Source organism: Mobula hypostoma, chromosome 2 (genome assembly GCF_963921235.1).
Source record: "Mobula hypostoma chromosome 2, sMobHyp1.1, whole genome shotgun sequence".
Classification (NCBI taxonomy): domain Eukaryota; kingdom Metazoa; phylum Chordata; class Chondrichthyes; order Myliobatiformes; family Myliobatidae; genus Mobula; species Mobula hypostoma.
The window spans coordinates 109182128-109194883 of NC_086098.1; the positions used below are offsets into that span (position 1 = coordinate 109182128).

Consider the following 12756-nt stretch of genomic DNA (forward strand, 5'->3'; position numbering starts at 1 on the left):
CTGATATTAGAAACAAGAGATTAGGGTCTAGGGTAAGATAGCTATCCTTTTGTATTTGCTCATTGACACTCTTCAAAATCCATGACATTCAGAGAGCAACAAATCAGAATGATGAAGCAATTACACTTCTTTCAATTTGTCATAGTGCAATTTGCTCTCACAATGTGATCTCATTTCATTTTAGGCAACCAGATGCAGAGAGACTTGCTTTTCAGAACACCTCGATTCAGCCTACAAGTTTCATTCTGAGCGTCCATCTGCCTGTCCTCTCGGTCTCCATCGCACACCACTCTGGCTTCTCTGTTTTCAGTCCCTTTCTTTGTTCCAACAAAGCCTAATATAAGCTCATGGAATACCACCTCATATCCTGAGCAGTCACATTATAGTTTTTTTTGTTTCAGCAATGAATTCAACAATCACATTTAATGAACACATTAACATAAAACACTACATCACAGTACAGGCCCTTCAGCTCATGATGTACTGACCTTTTAACATACTCTAAAATAAATCTAACCATACCCTCCCACATAGCCCTCCATTTTTCTATCATCCATGCGCCTATCTAAGAATTTATTAAACGTTCCCAATATATTTGCCTCTACCACCACTCATGGCACCGAGCACTTCGTGTATAAAAAAAAATTTCCTTTGACATCCCCCCCATAACTTCCTCCAATCATCTTAAAATTATGCACTCTCATATTAGCCATTTCCACCTTGGGAAAAAGTTTGGCTATCCATTCAACCTAGGCCTCTTATCATTTGGTATACCTCTATCAAGTCACCTCCCAACCTTCATCATTCCAAAGAGAAAAGCCCTAGCTTGCTCAGCCTATCCTCATAAGACAATGGTATAGTGTTTTATGTTATCTTCATTATTGTCTCATAAAAGAGCAACCTTTTGACCAATAGCTGTGATTATAGATTGCATATGGGTTCCCAATACAAATATGTGGTATGAAATACAGTACCAAAAGATAAATATAATGCACTGAAGAAATGGTTTATCCATAGAAAAAGAAAAGAAATGTAATCAGACGAATGCTAGTACCATGCCGCTACTGAAGTTGTGCAACAGGTTGCTGGTAGTTCAGAAGGCAAGAAATACGACTAAGAACATTATTAATATCACCTTTTCTGAAGTAAATTGTAGTCAACTATCACCACAAAGAGCGAAGAAGCAAGTGGAGTTGAATTGATTCAAGGGATGAGCTGTACTGGTGTATCGCAAAGCCAGAACACAATGTGTTCAAGACACAATTGTAGACAGAGTTGGTACTGATGTCACAGTGAATGACTCATTGATACAGAAGAGTTTTGATGCCTGTCAACCTAACCTGGGTGCGAGATTGGATTGTTCTATGTGGCAAGTCGATTTGTTGAGATCAAGAATAGCCTCAGGTTGTGCGGCCCAGGTGTGTCACTGCGCTGGGCCTGGGTCCTAGAGTGAGGTATTACCCAGTGCTTAGGCAATTTTAACGCCAGCCCAGATAAACTGGAAAACCCAAGTGCGGAGGCAAAGGTCAGGCTGATTTTGCTTGCTTGTCCATGATGTTCATTCCTCTCTTCAGTGACCATCATCTGAGTTTCGCAGCACTTTTGCCCCGCTAATATGATGAATAAAGATCAAGCCGTGGGCTTACTACTCTGGCTACTGCAGGAAGCAGATCAAATGACTAAATCTGGTTCAGAATGTTGTTATTTGCATCTACTGTTTGCATGATGTGTGTGTGTTTTTTTCCTCTTTCTCTGCACAGTAGTTACAGTCTTTTTTAATTGGGTTCTTCAGGTTTCTTGTTTTATGGCTGTCTGTAAGCAAACAAGTCTCAAGGTGTATCATTTATACATTTTTTGATAATAAGTGTACTTTGATTGATTGATCTAATCCATGCAGCATTTTGGTACATCTCTTCTGCATCCTCTCTAAAACTTCCACATTCTTCCTATAATGAGGCAACCAGAATTGAACACAATATTCCAAGTGTGGTCCAACCAGAGTATTGTAGACACTCTGTGTTACATTACCTCCTGGCTCTTGAACTCAATCACTTGACTAATGAAGGCCAACACACCGTACGCCTTCTGAGAAATCCTATTAACTTGCATGACAACTTTGAGAAATCTACATAGAACTCAAGATTGCTTTTTCCTCCACCTGACCAAGTATTCTGCCATTAACCTTGTATTCTGCCTTCAAATTCAACCTTCCAAAGTAAATCACTTCACACTTTTCCAGGTTCAACTCTACCTGCTATCTCTCAGCCTAGCTCTGCATCTTATCAATGCCTGTTATAACCTGTGATATACTTTCTACACTACCCACACCCTCTTAAACCTTCGGGCCTATAAACTTACTAACACACCCTTCCATTTCCTCATCCAAGTCATTTATAAAAATCGCAAAGAGCAGGGTCCCAGAACAGATTCCTGCAGAACACCACTGGTGACCAAACTCCAGACAGAAAAACACTCCATCCACAACCACCATCTGCCTTCCATGGGCAAGCCAATTATGTATCCACACAGTTTCCCTGGATTCCAAGCCTCCTTACTTTCTGAATGAGCCTACCATGGAAAACCTTATCAAATGCCATACTAAAATCTATATACACCATATCCACTACTAGACCTTCATCAACGTGCTTTGTCACATCCTCAAAGAATTCAATAAGGCTCATGAGGCATGACCTGTTCCACAGAAAACCATGCTGACTAACCTAATCTGACCATGCTTCTCCAAATGCTCGTAAATCCTATACAATTCAAATCATGTCTCTAAGAATCCTCTCCAATAATCTGCACACTACTGAAGAAAGACTCACTGCTATACAATTTCTAGAATTATTCCTGTTACCTTTCTTGAACAGAGGAATAACACTTGGCACCCTCCAATTATCTGGCATTACTCCTGTGGCCAGTAAGGATGCAAAGATCATCACCAAAGGTGCAGCAACCTCTTCCTTTTCTCCCCATAGTAACCTGGGGTGTATCCCATCCAGCTCCAGTGACTTGTCTATCCTAATGATCTTCAAAAGTTCCAACACATCCTCTTTCTTAACATTGACATCTTCTAGCATATCAGCCTGCATTACACTGCTCTCATAAATGAAATGATTCTTCTCAGTGATAATTCTGAAGCAAAGTATTCATTCTCCCCTACCTCCTCTGACTTCAAGCACATTTCCTCTTCTATCCCAGATCATGTCTACCCTCAGTCTAGTCATCTGTAGAACACCTTGGGGTTATGCTTAATCCGACTTGCCAAGACCTTCTCATGCCCCCTTCCAACTCTTCAAAGTCCATTCTTAAGCCTTTTCCTGGCTACTTTGTAACTCTCTAGACCACTGTTGATCATTGCTTCCTAAACCTTAAGTAAGCTTCTTCCTTCCTCTTGATGAGATGTGGATTTTTTAAAAAATCAACCATGGTTCCTTCAACCTACCATCCCTTCCCTGCCTCAATGGGCTAAATCAATCCAGAACCCCATGCAAGTGCTCCCTAAACAATCTCCACACTTTTGTTGTGCTTTCCCTGAGTACATCTGTTCCCAGTTTATGATCCCATGTTCCTACCTAAAAGCATCGTCTAATTCCCCCTCGCTCAATTATATACTTTCCCCATATCATCTACTCCTGTCCTCTCCAAGGCTATGGTAAAGGCTGTGGTCACTGTTCTGAAAATAATTAAATAGAGGAATTGCTAGTATTTGGTACAAACAAGGTGGCAAGTGATGTTGACATGGAATAAATGTACAAAGGGTGTTGCAGTCTAGTCACATTATTATCTGATTACAAATAGTCATCAAGTTATCGTTTTCTTTGGGTGAAGGTTAAATAAGAAAGATTAATTATTTTTCTAATTCATACTAGGTAATGATATTGTTGTCTATGTAGTCAATACAGAATACATGATTGAGTTTCTCATAAGTATTTAAAACAGTAATTTAGTCACATTTTCATGAAAGATATACATATAATGTAAAGCTTAGTCAGCAAGTTTTAAGGCTCCCTGTCTTTGCTTAAACATAACTGACAAAATCCTGATGTTTTCTATGAAACTATTAAAATCTAATTCTTTGTGGTTCTAACTGAATGGTCACTTAAGTGGGAAATAATTCTGAATAATATTTCAGTTTCTATGGCAATATTTAAAATTTTATATTCAATCTTATATAATGTCAAACATGGTTTAGGGTGTTTATTTCCATGACACTGAGGTTTAAGCTCAATTGTTTGCAGTCATACAGGACAAGGAAAAGCATGAGTCCTGAAGAAAGGTCTCTGCCCAAAAATTTAACTGTATACTCATTTCCATTGATGCTGCCAGACCTGCTGAGTTCCTCCAGCAGATTGCGTGTGTTGCTTTGGACTTCCAGCATCTGCAGAATTTCTCATGGCTATGTTAATCTATTTAATCTGTGTAAAGTCACTTAGTTTATATGCATCCTTTTGTTTTACAATACACCTCTCAAAGACAAAGGATAAAAAAGGATCTTTCCTAATGGATGAGGCAAAGATTCAACTTTGTATACATTCTTCCTACTTTCCAAAATATTAACCATATATGAATAATGCTAAAAAAAAAATTCCAACAATTATTTCCCAGATGAATAAGAAAATAAAGTTTGAAGAAGCTGAAAGCTGTTCAGTATTCAGTTTCCAGGGATGTGGCCACAGGCAGAAAAGTACCTTGATTTGAACACACAAAGAGCAATTTTCTAAAGTGCCAAATCACAAATTAATCAATAACTCTACTTATTTTTAAGAAAGCGAGGTATGCAGCTGATTAATTCTGGGCCTGATACCTATCACTGCCATAGATGTCTGCACCTTGCTCATTTCTTTTGTTCCCATGCATATTGCTTTCACACAGTTGACTGGAGGGCTCCAGGGAACAGTTACTTGGTCTTGATTCAGCTCTTCGACAATATCACATGTAGACAAGTAGACAGATCCCTTCAGCTACTTATGTCAGCGCTGAAGTGGAACAGCACAAGCAATAAACTAGTTATTCTTCTCAAAACACCTGCTTTCAAACTGATTCGAACTAACAATACTGAAGCACAAAATAAGGAAAGACCGACAGATGTACATAACTTGGTTTCAGACATTCCATTAGATTTGGCATTTTGATCGATGGAGTTCAATTAAATAGTATATATTTTTTTCTGTTCATCAAGACAAAGGGTGGCTTTAATCAAGCACAGATCAGTTGCAGCACTACAAATTGCATGATAAATTGTTCCTTTTCTCAGCTTCAGTTAACAGTGATAGACCTAACTAAAGAAGCACACCTTTAATTTCACAAGCAGAACACTCATCACGAACAACCATCAGTCCTAAACCATTTCAATTACACAGATTCATTACAACATAGACAGCAGCCATTTAGCCCATCAAGTCCCTAATAGCTCTGTTGCAATCCCTCCTCACAGCACTTAAAATTATCTTCCCTCAAGTGTCAATCTGTTTTATCTTTGAAAACCCTGATCAACTGTTTCATCACCCTTCCCAGAGTATGACCATTCTCTTTCAGGATAATTGCAATACATGGCCTGTGCCGTTTGCCCATCATTCTAAATCTGTGCCTCCAGTCTGAAAGGCATTTGTTCACTCTCCAAGAAAGAACAACTCTAGATTCTCCATGAATCTAGTACTATCCATTCTTAAGTTCTGTGACAGGTATGAATTTTGAAATTTTATCTTATGAAACCAGTTAACTTGTTAACAGATACCAACGGTGCTAGCACTGTCCACTATCCTCCAGTCTGATAACAATCATTTACAACAGATTTGTACTTTCTGTCAACTTCACAGTAAAACATATTAATATATCAAAATAATTTTAGAGCATAGCACCAGGGTTACCAAGAACATTATATTAATATTAACCAGTCTTTTATGAAGTGGCAAAGATTTTTTTTCGGAAACAAACTAAATAGTGAATTGTCATTGATATGCACATATTTACCTTTAATAGTAATGGTGGATCTGATATTTGAAATGGGGTAAATTTACTTGTTAGTCTATTTATGCAAACTCAGAAGACTGCAATAATTCAATTATCATTCCTGGGCTGATAAAACTCAGCAATTAATTCATTAAAGACAAAGTACAATTATCAGCCCATGAACAGTAATATTATGCAGAATTATGAAATACATGAAGAACCACTGTGGAGAATTTTTAAGAGGGATACTTTGTTAATTAGCAAAATTATATCTGCATAATTGTGTACACTAAATCACATAATTTGATGCCACAGAAGTTGCTATTCAATTTATGACAGGTCACCTTCAAAGGTAAAATTAAAAAGCTATTCAAAAATGAATAATTGTGTCTAATAAATTCCAAGTAACAATTAATTCTGGGAATGTTACACAAGACTACTTTGCAACACACTCCAAACTTTGTTTTACCCATTACATCCACTACTTACACAGATCACATAGAACACAGGATATAGTCACATCTTTGTAACAAAATTAATTTCTTTTTTGGGATAATGATATATTTAAATTATTTATAAAGCAAAATCACTTAACACAAAAAGTTCCACTGAAAACATACAATTTCTTACTTAATACTATTCATTCACTACTTTGATAACCACATTCTACTTTCTCAAACCTTATTATAGCATTATTGCTTAGACAGAGCTAATATCAATCTGTACATACAAATTGATTCTTTGGGGCTGTAACACATTTCCAACCCTTTTATCAAGTTTTTAAAAAGACAACTCCAAATATTGTAGAAAATGTATTGATTCTCTGTGATTACTGCTTAGAAAATGCAAAATAAAGAATGGAACTTTAAATGTATTGAAAGTCATGGTATTCCTAAATGAAGACAGTGTGAAAAATCCAAAGTAATTGTTAAACAAACATGTGACTACAAGATCAAAGAAATAGCAGGAGCAGGCCATATGGCCTCTTGTACCTGCTCAGCCACGCACTAAGACTTGTTCCCTTAAATGACCCCATGAACCTCTTGATGCCTTTAATATCAAAGACTCTATCAATCTCTGCCTTCATACAGAGCAGCCTCTTCAGCAGAGAATTCCAAAGATTCGGTGCCCTTTGGGCAGAGAAATTTACTCAGGGATCCCTGAGTCCAGCAGTATAAACCACTGTTGAACATTTAACAAAGAATTTAAATCTAGTGAAGAGCATTTTAATTAACACCAACTCAACAATGATGATAGCATAATGGAGAAGCTGTACTTAGATTTTACGAAGTGGATCTCTTCTTTAGAGAAGATGTCACTAATATTACAAAACGTTTGGTAGGGTGGGTAAAAAGACAGGGTTTCGATTTTTGGATGAGACTCAAATTAAAGTTATAAATACAATTATTAAACGGGTAATTCAGATGGAACATCGGTACCCAGGGGTGGTAAGAATGCAGAAATCAGAACCGCCAGAAGTACTTAAAAGGGATACCATTGGCTGGAGAACATTTGACATTTCCAGAGTGTCAGAGGATAGAATGGTACACTGCAGCTACAATGCCAACACGAGGAATTCTGCAGATGCTGGAAATTCAAGCAACACACATCAAAGTTGCTGGTGAAAGCAGCAGGCCAGGCAGCATCTCTAGGAAGAGGTACAGTCGACGTTTCGGGCTGAGACCCTTCGTCAGGACTCATGACGAAGGGTCTCGGCCCAAAACGTCGACTGTACCTCTTCCTAGAGATGCTGCCTGGCCTGTTGCGTTCACCAGCAACTTTGATGTGTGTAGCTACAATGCCATTTCATTTCTTCAGCTTCTCATTGGGACTTGGGGAATTTCCTTTGCAGTTAATTACACTGGAATTTCAAGGACTACATTTTGGCATGAAAAACAAGACCAAAAATCTTGACAACTTGTGTAATTTAGAAATATTAAACATTAGTGCAAGTATATATATTTTGACTTTAACATTTTAAAGGCCTTCAAATTTAAATAATCAGTAAAGTATCAAAATTAGTTCCTGGGAAATGATGAAACATTGAATGCCTCAAAGCCTTAATGTCAATGATGAATCTTGTGTTAGATATTCATTCCTCCGTTTTTTAACTTTGCTTTCTAACGTAGCATCTTATAAGATAGAACAGTTGTAAGTAAACTTACAACAAACAGTTTTTTTAACTTCTGGTTGTACATGGAAGTTAGTCTTCAGTTCTTACAATGTGAATGAAAGCTCTCTTTATAGAACAGCTTTGTAAATAGGCTCTGAATTTTGAAGACTCTTCTGCCTGTAAAGAGTCACTGCATCTGATTTATTATTGCTCCAGAAAAGAGTATAAGACAATGGGTTGTTTCAAACAGACAAGCTGGCTCTTAAGCTACTTAATTCAAGAAAGCCAGTAGAACAGATGAATAATATAATTTAGCATATCAATAACTGATATGTTTTTAGTTAACCCAGCAGGCCAGGCAGCATCTCTAGGAAGAGGTACAGTCAACGTTTCGGGCCGAGACGTCAACTGTACCTCTTCCTAGAGATGTTGCCTGGCCTGCTGCGTTCACCAGCAACTTTTATGTGTGTTGCTTGAAATTCCAGCATCTGCAGATTTCCTCATGTTTGTGTTTTTAGTTGAAAGGTTTATGTATTCAAAGAAGTTAGCTTTACAGCATTAATGGTAGCTAGCTAAAATCTATGTCTCCTAAAGATTTTTAAACCATTTGTGTTAAAAGGATAACTAAGGAAATATCACATGCTTGTGAAGTCATTAAAGTGGCTGAAAAAGGTATAAATGTAGAGAGCAATTCAGACTTATTAGGAATGAAATAAGCAATATTCAGAAACATGGAAGAACTAAAATCTATTCCTCCAGCTTTAGTTTCTGCAACGGACAACTTGTTTGTCTGCATCTTTGGTCTATCTTTTTAACTTATAGAAATTATACCTGCGTTTTGGAAATCCTCTGTCTTTTTTGCTTTATGTTTTATCCTTCCTGTTTAAGAAATGTTTAATGCTTTTGGTTTTGGAAAAGGGTTGTGTTGTAGAAATGGTTTGCAGTTTGGAAATGTATTATAATGTTTCAAGATTCAAGATAATGATTCAAGATAAGATAGGAAACCTCTGGGAGAACCGAAAAATGTTTAAGATAGAAATGCTCGTTGAGTTTTTAATATGTTTTAAGAATGTTGTTTGGAGTAATGTGTGTATCACTGAAAATAAATGAGTTGTGCTTGATCTACTTTGTTAGCTGGAAGTATCTTCTCCTTGGTAGGGAGAGGGGATCTACCACTTAAATATAGGTAGCTAAACTTGCTGTGGAGAAAATACAGTAAACTAGTAGTTGAAGATTGGGTTGTTACAGTGTAATCTCCCTTTAGTGAGTGTACTTGTGGCTATTTATGTCCAATAGGGCTTAGTCTTCTTTTGAGTTTAGGACTTTGAGGTCAGCAAACCCTAAACTTGCACCCTTTGCAATTTAGTTCTATTTAATATTAAATCTACAGCTCCAGTCTTTTATAGTCATAGTTTATTAATCCCGGGGGAAATTGGTTTTCGTTACAGTTGCTCCATAAATAATAAATAGTAATAGTAATGTGATTGAAAAGAATGCTCTTCTTCCCTACTGTGCAAATTTTTCATATGTTCTATTTAATTCTATGTGCTTCATCAGTGTCATATATTAAACAGATTAGTGGAAAAAGCAGTCCACCCACAGCTTCAGCAAAGCATCATTTCAGGTCGTGATTTCAGAAAACAAGTTATTAAAATAATGTTTATAGATATTGCTCACCCTTCTCCTCCTACTTTTGTTATTTTCAGACGAAAGTCAACAGAATTATGACTTGGAGGTTTCCACTTAAGTATATCGTCACATCGACCAGGCTTGTACTTCTATATAAGGTTTAAAAAAATGTGTTTAGAAACATTCATTTTACTTCACTGCACAGATCAAGTAAACACCAACTACTGAAATTATCTAACCATGTAATTCTATATTTAGAGTAGTTAAGAAATGTTTTATCCACAAGAAAACAACTGTAGGTAATATCAAGATCTTGCATCTTCATTATATGAGGCAGAAGTACAAAAACAAAAATGATCTTGCTGAAATTGGACTGGGTCTAGGTGTGACCCCATTTTGAATGCACTGTACAATTTTAATTTCCATTTATAAACAAAGAATGGAATCACTGTAATGTAGTTCATTAGGTCGATTCCCAGACTGTAGACATTAGGGAATATTAGTCTGTTCTCACTGGAGTTTAAAGAACTAAGTGACTTCATTGACATAAACAAATTTCTCAGAGAATTCTGAGATGATTGAGGTATGCCAGGCTCCCCGCTCCCACTCTTAACAACTTTCTATAGGGGGCACCATCAAGAGTATCTTCCCTAGCTTCATCATTATATGGTACGGAAGCTGCAAGGCATCAGATCTCAACGCCCTACAGAAGATAGTAAAAACTGTCAAGAGGATCACCAGAGTCTCCCTCCTCCCTATTTGTGACATTTACCGGCAGCGTTGTATACGAAGGGCCTGAAGCATTGTTGATGATTACTACCACACATTCCACAATCTTTTTGACCTACAGGAGCATCAGGACTGTGCCAGACTGTGCAACTATTTCTTTCCTCAGGCTGTGAGACTAATGAATCCCCTGCCACCAAGGAGGTCTCATCACAAGGACATCAAACTGTTTATTGTACTGTTTACCGTGCACTACATGGACTTTGAAATATATTTTATTAATTTATTTTTGTGGTCATTTTTTTATGTGTCGTGTGTGACACATGTTTTGTGTGTGCTCTGTAGTCCAGAGGAATGATGTTTCATTTAGTTCTATATTATATATGTATATAAAAAACCTGATTTAGTCAATGGTGAAAGGCAATTTTTTCTAGATAGTACCGGGAATTTGGGTGGCCAGAAAACTATTGTAAACAAGTCTGCGTGTACATACAGCGTATGTGTATTTCTGTTTCTTATATTCCAACTGATCAGAAGACTATTAAAAATTATATCAAAAGTTGAAGAATTCCCAAGATATCAAACTGAAACATGAACTATTAATGCTGGCATGTAATTGGGATTCATAATGTAGAAATAACAGTTTATTCTACTGAACTCACCAATTTTCAGTATAGAGATGTCAAAACACAAAGCAGCAAAGTACGAGGACATTCAATAATCCTCTTCAACGTGTTATCTTGATTTTAACCAATGTAAATACATTCATATCTTTGCATTTCTTGTATTAATTTACAGCTTTTTTTAAACATATCACGAATGCAGTAAGAGATAAATATCATGACTCTGCATACTGATAAGCTGAAGGAGCAGCAATATCGGCATGCGTAGCTTTAACAGTGGCCTAGTACAACAATTGTATTGTTCACCCAACTTAAAACTGGAACAGCAATGAGGGTATCAGGAAGTAACACATATTACGCAACCTCATACATCCATAAACAATGCATTTTTTTTTACTCAATTACCCAGTCCCTTATAGCAGTCACCAACAGAAATCCATTATAATAAAAGGTTGACTTTAATAGATAGGGACTATAAAACCACCTTTCCACCAATGAAGTGATGCCACAAAGGTGAGTACAATGAAATAATTCTCCAAATCCATCAAAACAATAGTCTACAAAAGTTTCTATTTGATGACATTAATTTTACTTTTGTGCAGTTACTAATATTAATGGCTCTGCAAACAAGCCTTAGAGATACTGAAATAGAACAAAGCTTTGGCTTTCCAAACCAAATTTAAAGTAAAACAAAAATGCATTCATCATCATCATTATTTGTTATATCATAATGATAAAAGAAAATTGTCCTTTTTAAGCTTTTTATTAGTTTTCAAGTTCATAAACATAATAACAATAGTGATATAAAGAGATTGGAATTACATTAGAAACAGAAACATAGAAAATAGGTGCAGGAGTAGGCCATTTGGCCCTTCGAGCCTGCACCGCCATTCAGTATGATCATGGCTGATCATCCAACTCAGAACCCTGTACCTGCCTTCTCTCCATACCCCCGATCCCTTTAGCCACAAGGGCCATATCTAACTCCCTCTTAAATATAGCCAATGAATGGCCTCAACTGTTTCCTGTGGCAGAGAATTCCACAGATTCACCACTTTCTGTGTGAAGTTTTTCCTCATCTCGGTCCTAAAAGGCTTCATATACAGGAGAAACTACAAACAGTACAAGTGTAATAAACTTCCAAACTCTTGATATAATTAATCATGAAGAGAAAAAAAATAAAAAGAAAAAATATCACAAAGAAAACCCCCCCCCAAAAAAACAAAAAAAACGAACAAAACAGGGCTGAACCAATATATTAGATCGAGTACATTCATTAACGTCGTAAACTCCACTCCTCTATTCATATATTCTTTTAATAAATAGGATTCGGAAAAGGTCAAACTACATCATATGAAAATGTTGAATAAATGGCTTCCAAGTCTCTTCAAATCTAACCGAAGGATCAAAAATGACACTTCTGATTTTTTCTAAATTTAAACATGATATAGTTTGAGAAAACCATTGAAATGTAGTAGGAGGCTTGGTCTCTTTCCAATTCAATAAAATGGACCTTCTGGTCATTAATGTAATAAATGCAATCCTACGACAGGCTGAAGAAGATAAAGAGCTATGTTCCATCATTGGCAAACCAAAAATTGCCGTACTAGGATGGAGTTGTAAATCGAAACGCAAAACTGTTGTAATGATATCAAACATATCACTCCAAAATTTTTCCAAGACAGGGCAGGACCAGAACATATGAGTCAAAGA

The 12756-nt window shown here is 36.7% G+C and overlaps 1 protein-coding gene across 1 annotated transcript in view; it reads right to left on the reverse strand.

The window, feature by feature from the left end:
* rngtt (RNA guanylyltransferase and 5'-phosphatase) overlaps positions 1–12756 on the reverse strand; it is a 384105-nt gene that overhangs the window by 83503 nt on the left and 287846 nt on the right. The window contains exon 13 of the mRNA XM_063040367.1: positions 9743–9843. Coding sequence (XP_062896437.1) covers positions 9743–9843 — 101 coding nt within the window. The remainder of the gene's footprint in view (positions 1–9742; positions 9844–12756) is intronic.